The sequence below is a fragment of the Danio rerio genome, chromosome 6 (genome assembly GCF_052040795.2).
Source record: "Danio rerio strain M-AB ecotype USA chromosome 6, GRCz13ab, whole genome shotgun sequence".
In the NCBI taxonomy this organism is placed as follows: Eukaryota; Metazoa; Chordata; class Actinopteri; order Cypriniformes; family Danionidae; genus Danio; species Danio rerio.
The window spans coordinates 62267929-62295749 of NC_141026.1; the positions used below are offsets into that span (position 1 = coordinate 62267929).

At 43.4% G+C, this 27821-nt stretch overlaps 2 protein-coding genes and 1 long non-coding RNA gene across 17 annotated transcripts; 2 read left to right on the forward strand and 1 right to left on the reverse strand.

Annotated features, from left to right (window-relative positions):
* The first annotated feature begins 148 nt into the window (after nucleotides 1-148).
* On the forward strand, nucleotides 149-19235 carry zgc:65895. 15 transcript variants are annotated; one of them, XR_015492579.1, is made up of 4 exons: nucleotides 149-2218; nucleotides 14853-14904; nucleotides 17283-18076; nucleotides 18326-19235. XR_015492579.1 is itself a non-coding variant. In XM_087255257.1 (4 exons), exons 1-3 carry the CDS (start codon nucleotides 741-743, stop codon nucleotides 17523-17525), a joined length of 1773 nt encoding a protein of 590 aa, XP_087111383.1. In that variant the 5' UTR covers nucleotides 149-740; the 3' UTR covers nucleotides 17526-17528; nucleotides 18341-19235.
* LOC147843724 (uncharacterized) lies at nucleotides 2423-6344 on the forward strand. The gene is made up of 4 exons (XR_015494442.1): nucleotides 2423-3221; nucleotides 3290-4138; nucleotides 4258-4426; nucleotides 5987-6344. It is a non-coding gene; the product is annotated as an uncharacterized LOC147843724 (long non-coding RNA).
* Nucleotides 18703-27821, reverse strand: ccdc122 (coiled-coil domain containing 122). The gene is made up of 5 exons (XM_087258307.1): nucleotides 27085-27821; nucleotides 26709-26814; nucleotides 25195-25587; nucleotides 21060-21176; nucleotides 18703-20422 (listed from the first exon to the last, which is right to left on the reverse strand). Exons 1-5 carry the CDS (start codon nucleotides 27096-27098, stop codon nucleotides 20279-20281), a joined length of 774 nt encoding a protein of 257 aa, XP_087114433.1. The 5' UTR covers nucleotides 27099-27821; the 3' UTR covers nucleotides 18703-20278.

Sequence of the window (27821 nt, forward strand, 5' to 3'; positions counted from 1 at the left end):
GGTCCTGCGTAGTGCGTCGCTCTTCAGTCAGTGCTGCTGCTGCTGTTCTCAGATCAGTTCCTCCGCTGCGGCTCCTTCAGGAGAACCCGCATCAACTCTGATCCCCGATCAGCGACTCGTGATGGGCGTGTCCTGCGCGCGGTCCCGCCCCCTGCCTGCGTCACCACAGCTGCTAGCTCGTCGGTTAGCGTGCTAATAGCGCTCAGCAGCGATGAGACGGACAGGATGAGACAGCAAACCTGCGAATGAAGCCATTTGAGCGTCTGGAGCCCGGCCTGCGAGCAGAGAGAGCCCTGAAGCCGGTCAGTGAGTGTGTGTGAGCCGCGGATAGCTGTAATGATGGATCCCGGAGAGCGGCTGCGGCGCTGAGGTGAAGATCTCCGTCTGTTTATGTCCGTTTATGAGCCGGCTTTGAGCTGTAACTGACTCACTCACACACACACACACACACACACACACACACACACACACACACTGAGGCTGTGGTTCTGTCAGCACTGAGTTCATGTTAGTTAGCTGTCAGCTAAGCAGCTGACGTGTATACTGTGCTAACGTTAACGAGGAGCTAGCTGGCGTTAGCCTGCATTATTCACCGTAAACACAGAGAGACACTGCTCGAGTCTTCAGATGGGGACTATAAGCGCTTTCCTGTCGACGTCACTGCGCGGGCTGTAGTGTGTTCCTCAGCTCCAGCGCTCACTTCACTACATATACACCCTCACTAGTGTTCATCAGAGCAGATGCATCACGCTGACTCCAGTGGCGAGCCAGCCAGGAGGATGTCCCACCCGTCAGCGTTCGCGGGCCGTAGGGGCAGCGGAGCCACCGGACCCCCAGAGGACCACCAGACCCCGGCCGGCTCCTCATCCCCGGGGCCACACCACCCGCCGCACAGCCTCAGCATCCAGAGCGCTGGGACGCAAGTCAAGAAGAAGAGCGGCTTCCAGATCACCAGCGTGCTGCCCGCTCAGGTGTCCGCCAGCGCCAACAACAGCATCGCCGACGACACGGAGAGCTACGACGACCTGGACGAGTCACACACTGAGGACCTGTCCTCCTCCGACATCCTGGACGTGTCCGTCTCCAGAGCCACGGACACCGGCGTCCCCGAGCGCAGCTCGTCCGAGGAGACGCTCAACAGTCTGCACGGAGGCGAAACCCCCGGGGTCACGTCGCCTAATGAGCCAGTGATGCACACAGGGTACCTGGTCAACGGGGTCCACCATCACCACCACCACCACAAGACTGTTCAGGGGCGACCCACGGCGCTGTCCTCAACGGTCCCTGCTGTCCTGCAGGCTCCGGCGCAAACTGGACGCTCTGTCCAAACAGCTCCGGTAGAGTCCCCAGCTCCATCAGACTCATCCACAGTCTCTGTAAATCCTCCATCCACCCAAACCGCAGCCACCACCGCCTCCCGCTTCAGGGTGGTGAAGCTGGACTCTAACTCAGAGCCCTTCCGGAAGGGTCGCTGGACCTGCACGGAGTATTATGAAAAAGACGCTCCGCCTGGAGACCCAACATCAGCCGCTCACAGGGCGGTGGAGAGCATCATTCAGTCGGAACACGAGACCACCAGCGGCAGCTCCTCTGGCAGCACTCTGAGCGGCGGCGGGGACGTCCCGCAGGCGTACAGCACGGGCACACTGCAGCCCACCGCCAGCCCTCAGACGGTCCTGTTGGAGAGTTCGGCCGCTCCGCCGAGACCCTACAGCGAGGCACAGAGCAGCTATCCTGCAAACACCCAGAGCGCCGTTCCTCCAGGGGAATACGCAGCGATGGCCGGCGCTCTGCAGATTCCTCCAGCTCAGACTGCGGTGTCGCCCAGAGCTGCTCCGCTGCCCATCGGGATGCCAGGTCTCCCTGCGGTGTCCCCACGGCCCCAGATGGGGATCACGGCGGAGCCGCAGACGGCTTCAGCCCAGCTCTCGTCATCATCATCTTCTTCTTCTGTGGTTTCAAACCTGCAGCCGCTGCTCCACATGATGCCCCGAGCGGCGCTGCCCTCCTCGTATGTGACAGCGGCGCAGCTGGAGGACGCCCAGCGCCTGCTCCTGCAGCACCACACGCTGCTGGCACTGCCTCGGCTGGCGGCTGGAGGGATGGCAGGCCTCGCTGGACACACTGCACCGGATGTAGCGGCTGTGCTCGGACAGGACGGCGGCGCTGGTGCTGATGCTGCGGCGTTTGCTGCCTCTGCTGGTGCGGATGAAGACAGGTAAATCAGCATTAATCTGCTCTGCTCCATCAGCTCTAGAGTTCGGTTATTGTGTGTGTGTGTGTGTGTGTGTGTGTGTGTGTGTGTGTGTGTGTGTGTGTGTGTGTGTGTGTGTGTGTGTGTGTGTGATATTTGCTTTTATTTAAAGTGACAGTTCACACAAAACAGTGTAATCTGAGATTTCTCTTCTGTTGAACACAAAAGAAGATGTTTTGAAGAATGCTGTAGTCCCTGACTTCCACAGTAGGGAAAACAAGCACTATAGCGGTCGATGGTTTCAGGTTTCCAGCATTTCTCCAAATATCTTCAGTGTTTAGCAGAAGAAAGTGATGAAGGTTTGGAACAGGTGAAAGGCGCTGTCTGTGTGAACTGACCCTTCACTGCATCACACATGTGTATTTTAGTAATATTTAAATGAACATGAGGAATAACCACTCGCTGAATTCTAGAAGAGTTAGTGTGACGTCACGGCTGTGCTGATGGTGAACAGGTGAGTTCTGTATCTGTGTGTGAGGGGGAGTCTCCTGAACTTCAGACCTGTTTGAGGAATGAAGCTCATCACTCAGGCCTGTTGCAGGAGGATGATGATGGTGGTGATGATGATGATGGTGATGATGATAATGATCGTGACTTTTGTGACATCAGCAGCACATTCAGCTCTCACTTCCTCTAATGAAAAGATCTCATTCATGCTGAGACACATTTCACTGGCTCAGTCACGCCAGTCAAGATCTGGAAACGTGTGTGTGTGTGTGTGTGTGTGTGTGTGTGTGTGTGTGTGTGTGTGTGTGTGTGTGTGTGTGTGTGTGTGCGTCCGTGTCCTCAGATATGAAAAGTTCTTCTGAATCGTCCAGCAGATGTTCATCAGTGTGTGCTGGTGTGTGTGTGAGGGTTGGGTTAGGGGTAGAGTTATGGTTAAGCAGTAGACATCATTAACCTGAGAGAAAAACAACGGAAGTCTAATCTAATGTCCTCACTAAGATAGTAAAACAGACCTGTGTGTGTGTGTGTGTGTGTGTGTGTGTGTGTGAGTGGTGTGTGTGTGTGTGTGTGTGTGTGTGGTGTGAGTAGTGTGTGTGTGTGGTGTGTGTGTGTGTGTGTGTGTGTTTGTCCCTGCAGCTGCATGTTGCTGCAGCGGTTTCATCCAGAGTTCTGTCCTTGAATGAGTTCCTCTGTTCTTCTTCTTCAGGCTGTTCTGGTTGTGGTCAGTGTCGGGTCAGTCTAGTGCCTCTAAATATAGATGCTCATCTTCAGAGAGCCGTCTGTCTGTCTGACTGTCTGTCTGTCTCTGCCTGAATCTCTGTCTGTCTGTCCATCTCTGTGTCCTCTGGATCTCTCCTGTCTCGTCATCTCTCCACCTGTCTGTCCTCCTCCTGAGTTCAGTGTAGTCAGTAGCTCTGGTGTATCTGTGGAATGTGTGTGTGTGTGTGTGTTGTGGGTCGCTGTCTGGTTGTCATGGTGACGTGTCTGCAGTTTAGCCGTGACTCAGCAGTGGATGCGAGAGCTGCACAGGTTGTGCTGCTGTTACGCTGACTGTTTCCAGCTGGTGTGTGTGTGTGTGTGTGTGTGTGTGTGTGTGTGTGTGTGTGTGTGTGTGTGTGTGAGATCAGCTGAATCACTGCAGTGCTGACCGATGGGATACGGCAGATTCACAGCAGCAGCACACAGGTGTAAATGTACTCCACAGCACCACTTCCGCCTGCTTGAACACTCTGCTCTGTGATTGGCTCCCTGGTTCAGTGTTCTGTGTGTGGAGTAGCGTCTTCAGTGTGTGTCCATGTGCTTCTGAACGCTCCTCATCCTATATGCGGCTCGGGTCCTTTGGATAATTTGGCTTGACTTTCACAGTACACATGATTTAAACACAGTTGTAATAGATGATTAAGTGGTGTGTGTGTGTGTGTGTGTGTGTGTGTGTGTGTGTGTGTGTGTGTGTGTGTGTGTGTGTGTGTGTGTGTGTGAGTGAGTGAGTGAGTGAGTGAGTGAGTCAGTGAGTCAGTGAGTCAGTGAGTGAGTGAGTCAGTGAGTGAGTGAGTGAGCGAGCGAGCTATTGGTGATAATATGCTTACACACTATCCAGACAGATAAAGTGCAGTATAGACATCTGAATGATGCAGTCACTCACTCTCCTTCAGCTTAGTCTCTTTATTCATCAGGGGTCGCCACAGCGGAATGAACTGACAACTTTTACAGCATATTTTTTTTGCAGTGGATGCCCTTCCAGCTGCAACCCAGTACTGAGAAACACCCATACACACTTATTAACACACACACTCATACACTACGGCCAGTGTAGTTGGTCAGTTCCTCTATAGCGCATGTGTTTGGACTGAAACCGGAGCACCCGGAGGAAACCCACACCAACACGAGGAGAACATGCAAACTCCACACAAACACACACTGACCCAGCTGAGACTCAAATCAGAGACCTTCTTGCTGTGAGGCCACCGTGCCGCCATAATGCATTTATTTTAGCCAAAAGTAAAGGTGGTATGCTGGACACTCTGAGCTGATGAGCTTGAATGTACAGCGCTGTCAGATAACTGAATAATTAGACACACACCAGACACTCGTGTACATGTAAAGCACAGAGTAAGTGTATGAGTGTGTGTGTGTTTGCATGCTATCACACCGTACTACCCTGTATAGTGTGTGTACTGAGTGCAACAGAGAAGTGCAAGTGCATATCCCACAAAACAGTGTGTGTGTGTGTGTGTGTGTGTGTGTCTGGGTGTGTGTGTGTGTGTGTGTGTGTGTGAGTGAATGCAGTGGAAAAACCCAGTGGTGGTCATGTGACCTATGTGTGCTCTGTGGTCATGTGACATACTTCCTGTCAGTGTCATGCCTCAAGTGTTTCTGTGTTTTATAGTAAGATGAGCTGGTGGTAGAATTTACACCCAAACATGCTGTGATTCTGAGTCTGCTCCTCTACTTAATGCACATTCTGGCCTTTCCTCTTAAACACATTCATGTTCATTAGTGCTGCACAATATATCATTGAATTATCTTTATAGTCTGTATATGTAGCATATGCATCGCAGACACGCGAGATCAATTATATTCCATTTATGTGTTGCTTGTTTATTAAAATAAGACCAATCAGATGAGGCCATGCTATATTTAGCCCCACCTCCACAGTAGTTGCTGTTCTGCTATTGGCTGGAGTGAATTAACCCAGAGCTGAACATAAACACTAATGGGCGGAGTCGAGATGAGAGAGGAGGATGACTACAGCCAATCAGAGTCCGCATATCTGCATATCAGGGGTTCATTCTTGGTACCTCGCTTAAATGATCTAAGAGGATTCGGCAGATCCTGGATCTGTTCATCTTGATAACTGATCTGAGCTAATCTGGTTCTTCAAACAAGTCTGTGAGTCAGATTAAATGTGTGTTTAGCTGATCTGAGATCTGTGTGTGTTGTGAAGGACAGATCTATCCATCCTCCAAATCATGATCAGCAATGCAGCGATTGGCTGACGGCACAGCAGCGTGATGACATCATCTGATTAATATTCAATTATTCACATGAGAGGTGACGCGGTGGCGCAGTGGTTAGCACGTTTGCCTCACAGCAAGAAGGTCTCTGGTTTGAGTCTCGGCTGGGTCAGTTGGTGTTTCTGTGTGGAGTTTGCATGTTCTCCCCGTGTTGGTGTGGGTTTCCTCCGGGTGCTCCGGTTTCCCCCACAGTCCAAACACATGCGCTATAGGGGAACTGATCAACTACACTGGCTGTAGTGCATGGGTGTTTCCCAGTACTGGGTTGCAGCTGGAAGGCCATCCACTGTGTAAAACATATGCTGGAATAGTTGGTGGTTCATTCCACTGTGGAGACCCCAGATTAATAAAGGGACTAAGCTGAAAAGAAAATGCATGCATGAATGAATTAATGTGAGCAAAATTACATAAAATTCCCAGTAACCGGTGCGTTAAATATGATGCGCAATACCTCTCCACCTTTGTTGTGAGCTTTCACGTGTCAAGAGTATTTAGCAGTTTATTTAGTTTTACATTTAGAGCAGATTTTCTTTATTATAGTCGCCTATTCAAGTGTCCTGGTACACGTTTGTATCTAAAAGTCCATATTAATAAATGTTCTCTTTAAACCCCTTGGGGAGAACAGATCACCCCGTGACTGTTTCTTTACTTTCATTTTGGAGTGCAAATTGCATACGTTTTATATTTATATAAAATGCATGAATATATATATAAAACACACAGCATATATATATATATTCATACATTTTCTTGTCGGCTTAGTCCCTTTATTAATCCGGGGTTGCCACAGCGGAATGAACTGCCAACTTATCCAGCACGTTCTTTACGCAGTGGATGCCCTTCCAGCCGCAACTTATCCCTGGGAAATATATATATAATTTTTTTTTTACTATTTTACAATTTTCCCAAGTATATGTCACTGCTACTGTAAGAAGATATTCAGCATTCAGTACATATTTTCAGTGTTATCTTTGCTTGAACTGACCTGGGGCCTGTTTCAGAAAGGAGGTTAACTGAAAACTCAGAGTATTTTAACCCTGAAATGAGAGAAACTCTGGGTTTTCCGTTTCAAAACGGCAGGTTTGTTAAACTGGAGAAAGCAGGGTAAGTCAAGCCTGTTTCTGAAAGAGAGTTAACTTTAACTCAGAGTCAGTTACTGTGGTCACTTACTCTGTGAATCTAACCTGGTCAGAAGCAGGTTTTATTCTCTAAACTCAGAGTTTCTGTCGGTCTCCTCCCCTTTTTTAAAGATGAAGCGGTATTTCTCGTCTTAGCCTTACGTTTCCACACACCTATTTTAATGCTTATTTTGGATACGTGCATAAAAACGATTGATGGAAACGTCATGATGCACATAACTTTTTAAAATATGCATAAAAACGCGCATAACTGAGTAGGATAAACTTTTATTCGACAGAACATGTGCACATAAACTACGATGGAAACACTTTTACTGAACAAATTACAGTATGTACATTAAAAAAGGTCATGATCATATGATAATGAATGTGTGTAAATGGACAAACCAGCAGGCTGAGCACACTGTAAGACGTCTTAAATATTGTTTTAGTCATTCTAAAATGCCTGAACTGTTTCAGTATTAGTGTATATTAATTACCTCCGAACGTCTGGTGCGTGAGTCTCCGCGTCTCTTCAGACGCCCCCACGTGTTCATTGTGTTTCAGCATTGTCTTCTGACATCGAGGCGCAAGTACATTAATTAGGCTAAATAAAGAATTAATTGACGCAGCTTCTTCTACCACAGTAAATTCTGTTTTTACTGTTGATATTTGGTGCCAGTTTAATCAGAAAGTGACAATTTTTTTTCTCTTTGACTCGTTGGATGGAATTTTATTCGCATCTTTTATGCAATATTCCAGTTTTGCACATACATTTATGTAATATATTTGGATGGAAACATAGCTATTGCCTACATTTTAGTCACACAGGGAAGAACTGTACTAGAATGGCTTATCCTTTTTTAATAAATAATTAAATTAAATTCACCTTCGACATGCATGTAACTAGATTAATGGGATTATTATTCTTTCTAAAAATTATGTTTAGTACTGCTTACCTTCTAAATGTTGTATTAACCTCTATCACTTGATCAATAAAAAAGGCAGACACACAAGTGCACTGTTAAATCATTTAAAACTAATAAATGTATAAAAAAAAAGTTTAGAAAAAAATATAAACGTCACAAATTACATTACTTATTTTATTATACTTAAATATTTGAATACTTAAAAAGTGAAATTAGGCATTAACTTGAGCAGCTGTTTTCCCACGCTAACTGTCTCTTCTTCACTGATGGTTGCTTTTTTTCAAATATATACGCTCATATTTGCTATAACTTTGCATGAGAACATCAAGTTCAGCTGGAGAAAGAAATGGTGATTTTTTTTTTAAGATATTGCCATAGTCACTCGTAATGTCTGCGCTCCATTGATAATGCCTTTTTAAAGTCACGGTGCGCGCGCTTAACTCTGAGTTGCTCTACTCGAAGTTGATTGACCCAACTCAGATCAGCTGTTCTGAAACAGAAAACTCAGAGTTTTTAATCTCTCGGTAAATCAACTCAGAGTTCAAGTTTAAACTCTGAGTTGTTTGAACCTCCTTACTGAAACAGGCCCCTGATCTAATCCTGTTTACATGAGCTGCTGCTCCTGAGCAGGTTTGAGCTCCACAACTGTTGCTATGACAACAACTCTCAGATGAGTTTTGAAAAACGAAACGATCCTGGATCAGTCAAATCATCCATAACCAAATCCAGCTCACCGAGTAATCCACGTATGAAGAGCAGAGCCCAGGTTTACACTCACTCAGAGTGAATAAAGACTGAATGTTTCCACAGGGGTTCAGTCTGAATCAGAGCTGAAGAATCTCTCAGTGCTTTATTTTAATCTCAGCACATCAACAACCGATTCATAAACAGAGCTAATAACAGCAGCATTTCTACAGGGGAATGCATAAGCAATATTAATATGGCAATAATCAACAATATTACTGCCTATTTAGTTTTTTAGTAACTTTGCTTTGTGTTTATTCCTTTAGCAGAGAGACGGGTCTGTAGAAGAACAGCGGCGTTCTGTTGTAAATCACATTACAGCAGTAAATGAGCAGTTTGATGTGGACTATTATGGGTGAAGTGGAGAAACATTTACAGTAGTGCAGTGAATGTGTGTTTCTGCTGTTGTGTGTGTGTGTGTGTGTGTGTGTGTGTGTGTGTGTGTGTTTCTGCTGTTGTGTGTGTGTGTGTGTGTGGGGGGGGGGGGGGGCTGCTGTAATATGTATTTTTTTAAAAGAGTTTTATATTTTGTTATTGTTTATTTGGTCACACTTTACAAGTTCATTAGTTAATGTTAATTAATGTATTTACTAACATGAACAAACAATGAACAATACATTTACTACAGTATTTATTCATGTTAGTTAATGAAAATACAGCAGTTCATTGTTAGTTCATGTTAACTCATGGTGCATTAACTATTGTTAACAAGCACAGACTTGGATGTTTAATAATGCATTAATAAATGTTCAATTATGATTAATAAATGCTGTACATGTTTTGTTCATGATTAGTTCATGTTAGTAAATGCATTAACTAATGAATGTTATTGTAAAGTGTTGCAGTTTATTTTATATCAATAAACAATCCTCTATTAATCTTACATTAGATTAAATCAATCTATTATTAATATCAGAGAGAAACTGTGCTTTTCCATGTGGTCAATATTCACTGATTGAATTCACAGAAAAGGTTTATACTGAGATCTACACTCACCGGCCACTTTATTAGGTACACCTCACTAGTACCAGGTTGGACTCCTTTCGCCTTCAGATCTGCCTTAATCCTTCATGTCAGAGATTCAACAAGTTACTGAAAAATATTCCTCAGAGATTTTGCTCCATATTGTCATGATAGCATCACACAGCTGCTGCAGATTTGTCGGCTGCACATCCATGATGCCAATCTCCCGTTCCACCACATCCCAAAGCTGCTCTATTGGATTGAGCTCTGGTGACTGTGGAGGCCATTTGAGTACAGTGAACTCATCGTCATGTTCAAGACACCAGTCTGAGATGATTGTCTTCTGCTGCTGTAGCCCATCCGCCTCAAGGTTGGACGTGTTGTGTGTTCAGAGATGCTCTTCTGCAGAGCTCGGTTGTATCGAGTGCTTATTTGAGTTACTGTTGCCTTTCTATCAGCTGGAACCAGTCTGGCCATTCTCCTCTGACCTCTGGCCTCATCAACAAGGCATTTGCGCCCACAGAACTGCCGCTCACTGGATATTTCCTCTTTGTTGGAGCATTCTCTGTAAACCCTAGAGATGGTTGTGCGTGAAAATCCCAGTAGATCAGCAGTTTCTGAAATACTCAGAGCAGCCCGTCTGGCAGCAACAACCATGCCACGTTCAGAGTCTCTTAAATCCCTTTTCTTCCCCATTCTGATGCTCACTCTGACCTGCAGCAGATCGTCTTGATCATGTCTACATGCTGAAAAGCAGTGAGCTGCTGACATGTGATTGGCTGATTATACACTTGTGTTATTGAGCAGTTGGACAGGTGTACCTAATAAAGTGGCCAGTGAGTGTATATTATTAGGATGTGTGTGTCAGTGTTCTGAGCTGCAGTGCTTTGTGTGCCCTGCAGGTGTCAGTGTGTGTGTGTGTGTGTGTGTCGTGATTTACTGCAGGATGGAGAAACTCTTCATCTCCTCCACACAGACCACACTCATTCTGCTTTTATAATCACTTTTCTCTTTTTACCACACTTTCTGCTGTTTGTGTGTGTGTGTGTGTGTGTGTGTGTGTGTGTGTGTGTGTGTGTTCTTCAGATTTGTATATAGGGCCGAGGGCACATAACTACTGTTGCTAAGGTGTGCTGGTCTTGTAAGAGAGTGCTCTGATTGGCTGGAGTTCTCGTGTCTGTTATGTAAGAGGGAGCAAGTCATGCAGCACATCCTTAACTCTCACACACACACGCACGCACACACACACACACACACACACACACACACACACACACACACACACAGGGACTGATCAGAGCAGACAGGCCATCAGCACTGACATGAACACAAACACACACTGATATTCCAGGTGTCAGATCATGTGCTGCTCAATCACTCAGTCAGATCACACACACACACACACATACACACACACACACCCAGAGTAAAGCCGCAGCGCTGCATTAGGCTGATTGTGCTGAGAGACTGAACACACACTCTCCTGTCTCATTACTGTAATGAAGCGTTAAATCATCACTCACACAACAGCAGAGGAGAGTGTTTACGTGTGTGTGTGTGTGTGTGTGATAGAAATTGTGATATGACTGAGAAACATACACACACACACACACACACTCACTTCCTCACACATACACTCCCTCGCAAACACACACACTCACTCGCAAACAAAAACACACACTCACTCGCTCATTTACACTTCCACTCACTCTCTCTCACACACACACACACACACTTATTTGATTGTTTTCCCGGTGATTATAGAAGCATGGTGTGTGTGTGTGTGTGTGCACACGTGTGTGATTGTCCAGTCACCCGTGTGGTGTGTTTCTGTGTGTGTTCTGCAGATTCTCTCCTCTGTTAACATGTTCTGTTTTCCTCAGTCTTTGTGTGTGTGTGTGTGTGTGTGTGTGTGTTTGTTTGTGTGTTGCTTGAGCTCATGCTGTGTTTGCTCTGAAACGTACACACACACACACCACACACTCTGACATGTTCATGGACATATGGTGTGTGTGTGTGTGTGTGTCTGAAGCGCAGCTCCTGATTGGCTGTGTCCTCTAATCTGCACTGGCGGTTTATGTAACGGCAGCTGGTCATGTGACCGCAGTGATGCGTGTTTGTGTGTGTGTGTGTGTCGGGGCCTGGTTCTGATTTTGTTGTGAGGGTCCAGCTGGAGTTTGGTGCTTGTGTGTGTGTGTGTGTGTGTGTATCACCTCGTTTGCGGTGTGTTTAATCGAGGGCTCCATGAGAGAGACGAGAAGATGCTGTTCTGGGAACTGGAGGAGTTCTGCAGGTAAACACCAGCGCTGATGATGATGACGATGACCGTCTGTGTGTGTGTGTGTGTGTGTGTGTGTGTGTGTGTGTGTGTGTGTGTGGAGATCTGGCTCAGACAGTAGTGCTGTGTGATATTGAGTATTGTGATTATGACATGCTCTGATTCAGATTAATGTAAACCTGATATGCAGATATGCGGACTCTGATTGGCTGTAGTCATTCTCCTCTGTCGTCTCGACTCCGCCCATTAGTGTTTATGTTCAGCTCTGGGTTAATTCACTCCAGCCAATAGCAGAACAGCAACTACTGTGGAGGCGGGGCTAAATATAGCATGGCTAAATCTGATTGGTCACATTTTAATAAACAAGCAACACATAAATTAATATAATTGATCTCGCGTGTCTGCGACGGATATACTACATATACTGTTGACACGATTACGATCATTCAGTGATATACAGCAGCACTAATGAACGTGATGAGAGACTGTCAACAGAGCAGCAGTCAGAGACTCGGTTCAGTATAAGGGGAAGTTCAGCAGATTTGACTATTAATATCTTCATCTCGTATCTTTACAAATTTGCCAGCATTTCTTTCCTTCAATTTAAGCTATTAGAAATCAATTTAAGGTAGGGAAAAGTCTATGGTTCAATATTATATTGTGTTATTATTTAGTGGTGTCTCATAATGCAGCGTCTAGTTCTCATCAGCCGGATGATCTCAGTCTGAATGCAGACAGCACCGTGAATAACAGCATCACGATGTCTACATGTGTGCACTTTAGTCAGCATGTTGAACCTGAATATGTCCTTTCTAAAAGTGCATTTTTAAATGATTATTATTATGAAGATATTGTTATATAACAGATGAACAACGGTGGTGTGCTACATGTGTTCAGCCGTCATGAGCAGAGAAAATATTCAGTTTTTTTGATGACGGGAAACGCCACCACACTCCAACATGGAGAAAACACTGTTTAGGTTATTTCTGCTGCTGTTGAAACACTGCCCTGGTCTGTTCTGACTCGTAATTCATCAGTCAGGAGGTTAATATGTTATTTCTCTTTGTTTTATTGTAAATTCTGTGTTTAGTTGAGAGTCAGCGCTTTGCTCATTGTTGGGTGTTGCTATAAGAGATACAGCTGCAGCCGAACGTTTGCAAGAATTATGTATATTTTTATTAAATTACACATTTAATGTTAGGGTTATTAATGGCTACCTCTACACAAACCATCTCATTAATATAAAACTGTCAGCATTATTTATTAAATAAGTGTTAAGTATTTTATTAAGGCCGACTCTAACTCTAACCTCACAGTAATGTGCAATAATCATAATACAGAGCATTATTCTTTATTAAAGGGATGCTCCACAATGTTTCTTCAAGGTTTGATTGTGTTTATGGGGTGCTAAACAATGTGTGTTCGTGATTCATTTGTATTAAATCACGTTGTTTGTTCACATATTTTCCCTTCATTTAATACAGCTACGGAGTGTACATGGGAGTGACCATCATATATCCACGACTGTTCTTTTGTCGTAGACTGAATCCAGCACTTAACTGAGCAGTTGTGGAAGCTGTCCTATGTAAAATGTTTTGCACAGAGAGCTGTATCTCTTTTATAATATTCTGGAACATAATTAAATTAAACTGTGAGCACTTCTCTCTTTGGAAGGCCAAACAGAGTCAGATCCATGGAAATAGCAGCGTTTGGACGGCACTTTCCTTCCTCTACTAATGCGTCTTTGGCCACGCCCCTTTGCTGCTCGAGGTGTGTGCGCAGTTAATACGTGTAACCTGGACCGTTTGTGATCTCATTAGCCCGGATGTATTTATATGTAGTCCACAAATTTGTTCGCTGTAGGCTTTGCAAAGCTAAAGCCAATGCCTCCCTTTGCATTGGAGTTTAAGCATCTTACACTTGTTTGATGTTGTTTATGTCCACACAGCAACATTACACATTAACTACAGTTTAAAATATGATATCATAGTGGACCACCTCATTAAATCATCATTTTATTGTGTTTTATTAATGTCTACCTTAAACCCAAATCCTCACACTGATGTAAGAACAGTAATTATACAGAGTATTATTTATTAAATTATCCAATCATTGTATTTTATTAACGTCTACCCTTAAACTGAACCCACAGTAATGTATAAATATGAATTATTATTGAAATGATCCGCAGCTGTATCCCTTCTAGACTGTGCTCTCATCGTTTATCTGTTTATTGTAGTCAGCGCCCCCTGCTGTCGGCTGAGCTCGTATGTGGGCGTGGTTGTGCATATATTAGTCGAATGACTCGCCTGTCAACCAATAGCGTGTCGCCGTGCGCTGAGCTCTGGTTGTCTGCGCTGCTCCGCTCGGAGGCTTTGTGTCGAGCAGGTGTTCAAGCGGATAACACACACACACACACACGCACGCACACTCGAGCGAGAATGTGAGCTCGACGCGATGGACTGTCCGTGTTTCGGTCTCCCGATGGATGTCGGTGTTTTCCGGAGTTTCTCCATCTCGGTTCTGTCGTCGGTTCTGGAGAGCTCGAGTCCGCTCAGCCCGCAGAGCAGGTGAATGTGGAGCACCGGGGGGATCATCATCATCATCATCATCATCATCATGTGCAGCCCTGTCCTCTGCCTGCGTTTATTCTCTGCTGTCTGATCTGATATCATGCACTGAATGAACGATTGATGTGTGTGTGTGTGTGTGTGTGTGTTTATTTCTTTATGCCAGAATGCAGTGTGTGTGGTGTTTTGTGTAGCTAGTAACTGTGTATGTGTGTGTTGATGAGTGTTTGTTTGCAGTGGTTGTGTGTGTGTTTGTGATGTCTGTGTGTATTTGAACATGAGTGTGTCTATATGCTGTGTGTGTGTGTTTGCATATGAGAGTGTGTATGCAGTGTGTGTATTTGAGTGTTTGTGTGCAGCGAGTGTTGTGGTGTCTGTCTATATATAGATAGATATTATATTAGATGCAGATATTAATATGAATAATGATGATGTGCAGAGGAACAGCCCTGTCCTCCTCCTCCTCCTCCTGTCTGATCTGATGCAGTGAATGTGTGTGTGTGTGTGTGTGTGTGTTCTTCTGTATTTCCCACAGTTCCTCAGGAGCCAGTGTTGTGGCCATAGACAACAAGATCGAGCAAGCCATGGTGAGTCTCATCACTGTGTTTTGTCTTTATTATATGATATCTGTATCCTGTACAGTAATTAATGGGGTGATTTGTGGATTAGTGGGGTCTCTGAGCAATTCCAGCCTAATACACAATTCTAACATGAACCCTTTGTGTTTTTATTTCATTGTTTAGCTGTCTTTGTTTTGCACTAATGTAATAATTACATCAGAATTGTATTGGTTCGCTCCTCACTATTCAAAATCTGATATAATCTGTGATGATGTATAGGTGTAACCACATGTCTTCCTATTGGTTAAATCCACTAGTGGCTCTACTGCACACACCTCTGATGACATTAATAACACACTCAATATTCAACTCAGCTCAAGTTTACTGCTTATATAGTGCTTTTCAGCATAATGATTGATCACAGCAGCCTGACAAAAGATTATTCCTCCATTACAGTCACACATCAGGACAGTGACGGTGTATCGGCTGCACAGTGCACACTTATACACTATATAGTGGCATCTGTTTATTCAGTTATGACATGTAGCATTGACCACTCAAGACATGCATATTTACTAAAAGGAGAAGAAACCCCTATCTGTATGAGTGTTAAGATGATAAAACAGTTTATTAGAATATGTGTATATATATTAAAGGATATATGAGAATGTAGGCAAGTGTTCAGTTTTACAACATTCATCATTGATCAAACTGAAGCAGCCTGCATGAGCTGTTGTTGTTTAATTGTGTATATATTATTTGGACAGTGAATGATTATTAACAAACTATGATTGTAAATGGTATATTGAATATTTCATACAAGTATTAGCATGAATATAGCCAGCGCTGCTGATATGGCGTTGACAGATGAATGAATAAGCCGTGTGTATTAGATGTGAATGATATGAAGCGTCTGCTGTGCTTGATTAACTCTGTTAGTTCTCCTTCATAAATTGTCTGAAATGCACATTAATCTGATTATTATGAGTCAGAGAGCTGCTGGAATGATCTCTCCTGCTCTTGACAGGGTATCCGCGGGGTTTAGAAAGTCTTAAATCTCTAAAGCTAAATTTTAGGCCTTAAAAAGTCCTAAATGTGGTGAAATATTGTGTTGTGTTGGTCTTGAGTCTTTTGTACAGGTCTTCATTTTGCTTTGTTCCTGTAGAGCTATGCAGTCTGGCCATTATTATACAACAATATATGCTCATCCAACCAAATAACTTAACTCACCATAATGTTTTGAGCACTTTCCTTACAGTAACATTTGTCTAAAGTTCTCCATTTATTTCCTGCTGAGGACACTGACCTGACACATACTTTTATTATTACATTATTATTATCGTCTTATTAAATGTAGTAAATTCTAATCATTTTATTGATAGTGCAGGTAAAAATCTTTCCCAACTGGGATATTTGAAAAGAGTCCTCAGCATTTAGTCCTGTATAAGTGTAAATGTTCATTCATGATGGTCTTAGAAAGGTCTTTAATGTAACTTGGTGAACCCTGCAGAACCCTGCTCTTGAGGATATGCAGAACAGCACCGACACTGCACACCTGCTGTATTATTTCCCTGACGTTTCCTATTATATCCATATTCAATTGAGTTATTGTGTGTGTGTGTGTGTGTGTGTGTGTGTGTGTGTGTGTGTGTGTGTGTGTGTGTGTGTGTGTGTGTGTGTGTGAGTTTGAGTGTCTATGCAATGTGACTTGAAGTGTGTATTTGTATATAGTGGTTGTGTATGCAGTGGTTATGAGTGTATGAATCTGTGTGCATGTGTGTGTGTGCGTGGCATGCTGGTGTGTATGCGTGTCTTTGCGTGTGTGCATGTGTATGTGTGTGTACATGTGTATGTGTGTCTATGTATTTGTGTGTGTGTGTGTGTGTGTGTGCGTGTGTGTGTGCGCGCATATGTGCAGGGTGTGTTGATATGTCCATGCATTGTGCGTGTGTGTGTGTGTGTGTGTGTGTGTGTGTGTGTGTGGGTGCTGCTGTTGCTAGGCGAGCGCTGACTCTGATGCTTTGTGTATGAGAGCAGCTCCACCCTCTGGATGAAGAACATTGTGTTCTCTCTGTTCTCATCGGATGATCACACACACACACACACACACACACACACACACACACACACACACAAAATCATCATCATTTACTAATTTCCAAATTGAGTTTTTTTTTTTTTTTTTCCTTTTTTCTGTTGGACCCAAAATGTGAATAATTTGAAGCCGGTAACCATTGACTTCCAGTATATTGCAGTTATCCTACAATGGAAGTCAATGGTTACCGGCTTCCAACATGTTTCAAAATATCCTCTTTAGTGTTGACAGAAACTAACTATGATGTGTGTGTGTGTGTGTGTGTGTGTGTGTGTGTGTGTGTGTGTGTGTGTGTGTGTGTGTGTGGCAGGACCTGGTGAAGAGCCACCTGATGTACGCGGTGCGTGAGGAGGTGGAGGTGCTGAAGGAGCAGATTAAGGAGCTGATGGAGAGGAACAGTCAGCTGGAGCAGGAGAACGCTCTGCTGAAGAACCTGTCCAGCCCCGAGCAGCTGCTGCAGTTCCAGACGCAGACGCAGACACAGAGCGGCTCTCCCACCTCCGGAGCACCGCCCACCCTCCCCACGGCCCCGGGCCCCGGACCCACCGCCTGACCTGTGATCCGCACACCGCACTGCTCCACGCTGCTTCTGTAACGCATCAGACAATCAGCACTGACCCACCCGGAGGTGATTCCTCTGTCTGGTCACGTCCCGCATGCTGAGGGACCCGCGTGCCGTCAGTCTGAGCCGGTGCCACATGTGTTTATTAGTGCTGTCAAACCAATAATCACATCCAGAATAAGAGTTGATATTCACCTAATATAGTCATACAGTGCAGACGCGGTGTGTTCCTGTCTGTATGAATGTGTGCATGACTGTGCTAATATATATATACAAGACAAATTATATATAGGGGCTGCACGGTGGCGCAGTGGGTAGCAAAGCAAGAAGGTCGCTGGTTTGAGTCTCGGCTTGGTCAGTTGGTGTTTCTGTGTGGAGTTTGCATGTTCTCCCAGTGTTGGCGTGGGTTTCCTCCGGGTGCTCCGGTTTCCCCCACAGTCCAAACACATGCGCTATAGGGGAACTGATCAACTACACTGACCGTAGTGTATGAGTGTGTGTGTGAATGAGTGTGCATGGGTGTTTCCCAGTACAGGGTTGCAGCTGAAAGGGCATCCGCTGCGTAAAACATATGCTGGAATAGTTGGTGGTTCATTCCACTGTGGCGACCCCTGATGAATAAAGGGACTAAGCCGAAAAGAAAATGAATGAAACTATATATAAATATATATGTAAATATATTCCTTATAGACATTTATGCACATTCTTTCATTTCAGCTGAGTCCCTTTATTAATCAGGGGTCACCACAGTGGAATGAACCACCAACTATTCCAGCATATGTTTTACGCAGCGGATGCCCTTCCAGCTGCAACCCAACCCTGGGAAACATTTATGCACAGAGAGTGTGTGTATTTATATATATATATATACACATAAATATAGGCATTATAGAAATACAAACGTTTATCCTGGATGTGATGAACTGTTCGACAGCTCTAGTTTTTATTAGTGCTGACGAACAATCGCGATGAATCACATCCAGAATAAAAGTATCTATTGTATACTCCCTATATATATAATATAGTGTTTTCTGTACAGTGTGTGTGTGTAATTCTACATATATAGATAAATAATCACAGTGCACATGTGTATATTATGTAAATACAGGCTTTAATCTGGATGTGGTTAATGGTCTGACAGCGCTGTATCTGTTATGTTTTGTTACTGGTTTTATTGGTTTGGCTTTTATTTTCACTGTTGGTTTTCCTCTTGCTGTATTTGTAAATATGAATGTGTGTTTTTCAGAAACTGTCCACATTGCACAAGTGTCTCTTTAAAGCAAAGCTGAATAATCTGCAGCGTGTTCAATAAATAATCTGAACAGGTTTCTTTAGCTGGCCCTGTCAGCGGAGCATTCAGCGTGCTTTAAGGAGAAGCTTGACTTGTTTTTCTGAAGAGGAGACGCGTGTGAGTAAGAGCGAGCGATGACGAGAGCTGTCAGGACTCTGGGACTCATTTGTGTAAAGACATGCGCTGGAGCTCAACACACACACACACACACACACACACACACACGTGATGAAGGAGTTCTGCTCAGATTAAGTTATTTGCCTTACAGTCCATCGCTCTGGTCACATGTCAGTCCGCCGATGATCGTGACCTTTGACCTCACAGTATGTGCATGTTTCCTTTAAACATGTGACGTTGTACAGTTGCACTCAACAGCTGCACAGTGACTTTAATAAATGAGCAGGAAATGAGCACCGGTGTCCTGCTGCCGTTCTTCACTGCCTCTGGGTTACTTAGAGGAGTTACGCCTGATTCACACGGGGCTTCAGCGTCAGCGCTTGATGGAGGCCGTGTCTGCAGGTGAGGCTGACGCGATCATCATAGCAGCATCAGCCAATGAAACAAGTCCTTAATCAGCTACTGTGTGAGCTGGGGAATTTGCATGAAGTGATCTGATTGGCTGACGCTTCACAGAGTTCAGTTCAGCAATGCTTGACATCACACACTCATAGTGAATGGGAACAGTTGACTCTGACGCCCCATGTGAACGCAGCATTAACGGTCTCCTGTAGCGCTCTGATATGGGCTTTCTGTACAAGATGTTTGACTTGATCATTACTCAACTAAGTAAATGTTTATATCAGGTTTAAATGTTCTGAATGTGAATGTTATCACTGTATTAGAGACACCAGAATACAGATATCCTTACTTTAGATCTCTTGATTTTTAGATGCGGGTGATATGGTGGCTCAGTGGTCAGCACTGTTGCCTCACAGCAAGAAGGTGGAGTTTGCATGTTCTCCCCGTGTTGGTGTGGGTTCCCTCGGGTGCTCCGGTTTCCCCCACAGTCCAAACACATGCGCTATAGGGGAACTGATCAACTATACTGGCCGTAGTGTATGAGTGTGTATGGATGTTTCCCAGTACTGGGTTGCAGCTTGAAAGGCATCCGCTGTGTTAAACATATGCTGGAATAGTTGGCGGTTCATTCCGCTGTGGCGACCCCTGATGGATAAAGGGACTCAGCTGAAGGAAAATGAGTGAATGAAGATATTTAGACTGGAAACGAGACAAACTCTGAGTAGGAAAGTGTGAAACGGAGCAGCATCTGTTTGTGAGTGTGCTCATTTATTGAACAGATCCTCCAAACACACACTCTGACTGAACACTGAATCTGAACGCTGATCTGTCTAACTGTAATGTGCATGCTTTAAATGTGGGTAAGGCTGTGGTGTGCTCGTGTTTTACCTGCTGGTGTGCATTAGATCAGAGGTAAGGTAAGGCTGTAGTGTGTTTATCGCTCCTCCAGACGCCGCAGATCCTCCAGCTGCTTCTGCATGTGTGTGACGTCGCTGCGCAGACGCCGCTGGCTGGACTGAGTCTTCTTCAGCTGACAGCGCAGACGCTTCTGGATGGCTTCACACCGGCGCCTCTGGATCTGAGAGATGAGCAAAACTGCTCTGAGAACAGCTCAACATCAACCACTTACAGGTGCTGTGAGTTTCTGACCGTGATCAACAGTATAAATGACATTTAAAGCTCTTCTCTTATATCGTCTCGTATCGCCGTTGATATGTCTGAAACTTAAAGTCACCCCCTCAGCTGTCAGAACACAGTAAACACAGTGTATTTCTGCACACACACACACACACACTATAATCTGCTGTTTTACTCCACTGAACACACTCCATATAAGCACAGGTCCATCTGAAGGGTTAATGCTGTATGAATAAATGAAAGTGTACATCAATCTCTCTCCTCAGCTGTGTGTGTGTGTGTGTGTGTGTGTGTGTTTGAGCGTGTACCTCGATCTCTCTCCTCAGCTGTGTGTGTGTGTGTTTGAGTGTGTACCTCGATCTCTCTCCTCAGCTGTGTGTGTGTTTGAGCGTGTACCTCGATCTCTCTCCTCAGCTGTGTGTGTGTGTGTGTGTACCTCGATCTCTCTCCTCAGCTGTGTGTGTGTGTGTGTGTGTGTTTGAGCGTGTACCTCGATCTCTCTCCTCAGCTGTGTGTGTGTGTGTGTACCTCGATCTCTCTCCTCAGCTGTGTGTGTGTGTGTGTGTGTGTGTGTGTACCTCGATCTCTCTCCTCAGCTGTGTGTGTGTGTGTTTCTCGTTGTCCAGATGAGCTCTGCTGTCCTTCATGGTCTGTCTGGCTTCATTAATCCTCGTCTTCAGAAACTCGATGTCCTCCTGAAGATGGAAACGGGTGTGTGTGAGTGGTCATTAAACATGCGCTGATATTCAGTAACTCACGATATGGTGATGGTGGTCCTGCACCAGGGGCGCCTCCACGGCCACCCCTCAGTAAACTCTGGCCACCCCTGTGGCCACCCCAATATAATTTTGCGGTTGACATTATTGATTTAAATGAACTTATAAAGTCTCAATATTTAAATAAATAAATAAATAAAATGCAGTCACTAATTTATTGTTGGTGTTACTGACGTAGCTCTCCCCCTCTGGTTCAATGCTGGTGAAAGCAAACTGACGCATCACGCACTCCTGTGTGAATCCCGGTTGGTTGTTTGCATGCACGCCGACATAATAGGCACCGCTCATGCGCCGTAAAACGGAGTAACAGTCTTTTGTGCAGAGGTGTCGGCACGCAGCGAGTTTTGAAAGTCGACTAAAGTTTATATAATATGATGATGATGATGATGATGATGTTACTTTCACTAAGCATGCCTTTAAAGCAGAAATGAGGGATAATGAGTCAGGGAGGTAAGACTTCATAACATGATTTCTCAGCCATGATCTGGTCTAAGACCACAGATAATTCTATAATACATTTTTAATATTCTTTAGAATTGTCATAATTAATTTTCATGCAAAAGTTTTCTTAAGTGATGTTGGCATATCACTCCAGTTGTTGTTTTCCAGTAATGTTTAGGACTGATTTCTGTTATTTATTTAGAATAATAATTGTATATTAATATTAATTGTATTTATTTAGAATACATATAAATAATTTGTTATATTTATTGAATAACAAATCTAACAATTCAAGGGAGGTGGGGTGTATAGGGTGGTTTGCCAGGGTGTCATTTAAACTAAACCGCCACTACCCTCCCTGATCGTCCTTGACAGCACGCACACACCTTCAATAGACAGCAATGGCTATTTAATATTTACCTTAAGCTACAGTATATCAATAGAAGAAGCTGCATTAATAAAATGGTTCAAAAAGCAATATGGATAAATAATATTATTAGGTATAGTGAGTGTGTATAGTAATGCCTTTTGTTCAGTTTGTTCATTTGTTTGGGTTATTAATAAACTCATTATTCTTTCATTCATTTTCTTTTCGGCTTAGTCCCTTTATTAATCCAGGGTCGCCACAGCAGAATGAACCGCCAACTTATCTAGCACATTTTTACACAGCGGATGCCCTTCCAGCAGCAACCCATCACTGGGAATAATAAACTCATTAATCTTCATTAATTTTAGACATGGCATATCTCGTATGATGTACAATAAAGGCACGTAAAAAAAGAAGTTATTTATACAGTATATGAAAAGTGTTCTTAAACTAAACATAGATTTTTATTTGGTTTGACCATGTACTTTCTGAATTATTTCAAAGAATAAATTGCAATATTTCAAGTAGAATTAATTAAATGAATAAAAACTGCATTATTGCATTTACCAGAAACAAAAATATAACATTACACTGAATTCATTATTTTTTTTGTTTGCCACCCCAAGATTTGGTGCGCCTCTTCTGGCCACCCCTAAGAAAATTTTCTGGACGCGCCACTGTCCTGCACAGGACTGACATCAAAACACAGTCAGCAATTGTTTATTACTCGCGCTTTTACAGTGGTTTTGAAGAATATGCAGATAATTGTATTAGTGATGTTCAACACAGCACCTCATAGATCAGCGGTGTCTGAAACAGGGCTTTTCATGTATTAATCTGGCCAACCACATTGAATATTTTTGTTCATTAAAGGGTCAGTTCACCAAGAACTCTAAATGCAGTCACTATTTACTCACTTTCAAGTGCTTATAAACGTTTATGAGTTTCATTTCTCTGTTGGACACAAAAGAAGATATTTTGAAGAATGCTGAAAACCTGTAACCATTGACTTGCATTGCAGGAAAACGCATTGTATGGAAGTCAATAGTTACAGGTTTCCAACATTCTTCAAAATATCTTTCTTTGTGTTCAACAGAAGATAGAAACTCAAGGTTTGAAACAAGAGGGAGTAAATTCATTTCATTTTTGGGTGAACTATACCTTTAATTCAAAAGGGAGTTCAAAAGGGAAAAAGTTTTTGTTTTTTACCAAGACATTTAAAAAATATAGATAATTTAAACCAGTGAACACAATAGCGTGAAACTGTGATATTTTTAACCAAGGTTATCATACCGTCAGTCTTATACCGGCCCATGCCTAGGTGCCACTGCAGTTTGTAAACAGTACAATGCTTTATCGTCATTAATGCTTTATCTACAATAGATCATTTTGCATGTGGAAAAGTCTCTAAAATGCTGACACGTTTGTGCAACAATAGACCATTTTATTTTAATAGTCTCTGAAGCTCTCTAAGATTGTAAAACTGTGTAGAATTCGCACCTCTTATGATAGCCTACTGCACGTTTTCTAACGCTTCAGTTTGAACACACATCTGAATCGGTTCATTTGTGCTGTCAATATGATTTATCAGCTACAACAACCGAGACATTTCAATTGCTTTGGATTGTTGAATGATGAAAAATGAATGATGAAAAGCCCAAAATATCAACAGGAAACACTGAAACACTTTGTGAGCACCTCATATCGCCTAATTTTGCTGGAAAAAAGCTCTTTATTTGTAGCAAATTTCGTTCTGGATAATTTGTGTCTTTATTTTACTGTATTTTAGCTGGTCGGTTATCTACAAAATAAACAAAAACAATGAGTACACTTTAGGTGGAGTGACGTGCAAATAATACAGTTTCAATAACAAGGGAATTATGAGCTGCATTAAAGTAAGCCTATTATAACATTAAATACAGTATTTTCTTTATAATTTGAGTTGTGAATTACAGTATTACAACACTGCTTGGTATCATAATATGAACTAATGGTATTGCGACAACCCTACTGCTGGGGAATGTAATTGTAGGTGCTGTTTGTTCTTATATTAGATTTACTAATGCGCTGAAGTCCAAGAGTGAAGAATGGATGTTATTTATTAGTTGATTGTTGAAGCGTCCTCACAGAAGTGCTCTGCTTGTTAACAGAGGTGTTAAATATTAAAATAAGGTGAACAAATAAGGAACATCCTGGATCTGTTTCTGCACTCTTCTTTATTTTTGTATTATAGAAGTATTGGATCAGGTTTCAGTATCGGCGGACACTCAAAATCGCAAGGGCAAAAACACCTGATTGGGACATCCCTATTAATATAACTATAATACGGCTATTTCTCACTGTAATTGAGAACTTTACAACTTCATTGTAAAGTGTTGGCTCTTGTGCTTTACCCTCATATTAAATACTAAGTGTTTTGTTTTTTGTTATACCTGTTAAAAATGAGCTTTTTGGCAGCTTTTATAGATATATGAAGTGTTGAGGAAAGTTAATTCTGAAAGTAAAGCATTACAGTATTGCGTCACTCCCCAAAATCTAGCTCCATCGCTTAGCATTAACCACAACGCTGCGTACATCATGATAAATACATCTTGTCAGTCACCAGCGATCTAGTCCATGCAGACTACCGAGAACTACAATTCTGCTGGTATATGGACTACAAGCTTCAGTCATGCAACCCACACACACACCTGCTCCAAGTCTCCATTGATTACACTCCCACAGCTGATGCTGCTCATGCACTGATTACACACACATATATATACGGCTCACTTTCACACACTCATTGCTGAGTCCTGTTATAGTGAACTGCATATTACCACGCGGTTTGCTTGCCTTGCCTGCCGTGTTTGAACCTTGCTTTGTTTTGTTTGTTTTACGTTGTCTGCTGCCTGCCATTTGACCATCTGCCTGTTTTTGACCACGACTCTTGCCCGTGTACATCTGTTTGCTCCTGTGTTGACGGTTGCTTACCTGACCATTCCTGCTAATAAACCCTGCATTTGGATCTGCACCGCTGTTGTCAGCGTCACTACACATTACACATTTAATCTCGTCAAGAAGACAGAGGTCTCCCAGCAGAAAGCTGTGTGTGTGTGTGTGTGTGTGTGTGTGTGGAGTGTGTGAGACCTGTGTGTGCAGGCCGGATCTGCTGTCTGCATGCTGCCTCTTCATCTCCTCCAGAGTGTGTGTGAGTCTGCGGATCTCCTGCATCTTCATTTGCAGCTCCTCGCAGACGTGTGCGGGGCTCTGCTGTGGGCTCACGGCGCACCTGAAGGCCTGCAGGCGGCTGCGGTACGAGCTGAACTCCTGCAGCTGTGAGCGCCGCTGCTCCTGCTGATCCTGCATTTGGGCTCTGAGCTGCAGGTTCTGCATGGCTGCGCTCTGAGTCTGCACCTGCAGCTGCATGATGCTGCACTGAAGCGTCTCCGCATCGCAGTGCAGCGCCGTCAGCATCTTCTGCTTCAGTCTGACCTGAGAACAGACGGACTCGCGGCTCCGCTCCATCACCTCCAGAGAGTCCTGCGCAGACATCGGTGAACACTGAAAGGGTTAGGTCACTCAAAGAGCTTCATTCAGTTTATACAGTGATGACTACATATAGATTAGCATGTCTCTTGCTAGGCTGTTGATAGGGGGTTCTGAGTGGTTGCTAAGTAATAAGGTGTTCTCAATGGTTTCTAGGGTGGTCTGAGTGGTTGCTTAGGTGTTGCTAGCCGGTTGCTAGGGCATTTTGAGTGGTCACTAGGCAGTTGCTAAGATGTTCTAAGTGGTTTAGGCAGTTGCTAGGGTTTTCCAGGTAGTTGTTAAGATGTTGCTATGCGGTTGCTAGAGTGTTCTGAGTAGTTGCTATGGTATTTTATGTGGTTGCTGGGGTGTTTTGAGTGTTTGCTAAGATGTTGCTAGAGTGTTCTGGGTGGTAGTTAAGGCATTGCTAAGTGGTTGCTAAGTTGTTCTTGGTTGTTGCTAAGGTGTTGCTAGGTGGTTGATAAAGTGTTGCACGATTGTTGCTAAGGTGTTGGTTGGTGGTTGCTAGAGTGTTCTAAGTGGTTGCTTAGATGTTGATAGGTGTTTGCTAAAATGTTGCTAGGTGGTTGCTAGGCTGTTTTTAGTGGTTACTGCGATGTAGCTAGACGGTTGCTAAGGTTTTGATATGATGTTCTGGGTGGTTGTAAAGGCGTACCAAAGTTGTTGCTAAGGTGTTAATAGGTGGTTGATAGGGTGTTGTTAGGTGGTTGTTGGTGTGTTCTGAGTGGTTGCTAAGATGTTGCTAGGGTGTTCTGTACTGTTGCTAGGTGGTTGCTAAGGCATTGCTAGATGGCTGCTAAGGTGTTGTTAAGCGGTTGGTAAGGTGTTGCTAGGCGGTTGCTAAGATGTTCTGAGTAGTTGCTAGGCAGTTGCTAACATATATTAGCATGGTTCTAGAATGAATTAGCATGCTACTAGCAAAATGACCAAAGTGATATGAAGTGTCCTAGCGACAAACCCCCCCTCCCCCCCTTCTTTTCTTAAGCCGCCATAGTAAAGAACAACATTAGGAACTTTAGGTCTTTGAAACGTCCTCACTGATATAGTGAAACAAATGTTTGTGTGTGTGTGTGATTTTGTATGTGTGTTAATGTGTATGTTGTGTGCGCGTGCACCTGCAGTGTGTGTAGAGCGCGCTGCGCGTCACTGATCTGCTGTGCGCGCGCCTCCCCCTGCTGTAGAAGCTCCTGAAGCGCATCTTTCAGAGGAAAATCCTGCTGACTGAACAAACACAGATCTGTGAGCTCATTATGAGTTCATAATTCATCAATTTACTGTGAATGACGGAGGAATAAATGAGGAACCGCATTCAGAATCTCCGTCTCTCATTAACGGCTGATTCTATCTGTAATACCTCAAATGCGGTTAAACTTGTTAAAACTAGCGTCAGCAAAAGGCGTCTAAGCCATTAAAATTTAGCAAACCAATTAATTATCGTATATTACAAACAATTACTCTGATCAGATGAGGGTTTTCATAAGGAAATGTTACCTGAGGCTGTCCATTATAACGGCGGGAATGATAGATGACGAAGAAGCGCATGCGCAGAAAGGAAGATTGATGTGTAAAATATTTTATTTTATGGATTTGGTTTTATTTCAGCTTTATGTATTTAGTACTAATAATTAAAACGAAAGAAGATGAAAGATCTGCTATGGGGAACTAAATTAAGAACGTAAAAGCCTCCAGTCCTGGCGCTTCTCTGCTCCTCCTGCAGGCGTCGCTGAGGGCTCAGAACAGGAAACTACGCTGAACCATGGACTGCACTGAAGCGGTAATCTGATAGTAAACTGTTTTAGTAAAGTCTAATTAAATCACATTATTCGGACCTGAAAAACAAATGGAAATAGTCTATTCATATCTATATGAAATTAATTAATGAAGTCTGTGAACTCTTATTCCATGAGCGCTGACCTAGAAGAGATACAGCTGCGGATACTCACAATAATTAATGTTTTACATTACTGTTTGGGTTGGTGTAGAAGTCCGGTAATAAAATACATTTTAAAGGGTAATTTTAATAAATAGTATTTATAATACTCAGTATTACTGTTTTTAATTTACTGTGAGGGTTTGGCATTGGGGTAGATGTTGATAAAATACAAATAATGGTTAATTTCGTAAATATTTTAAATAATACTCTGTATAATTACTGTTTTACTTTGCTGTGATGTTGGGGCAGACGTTAATAAAATTCAACTAATGGGCAATTTAATAAATAATTCTCG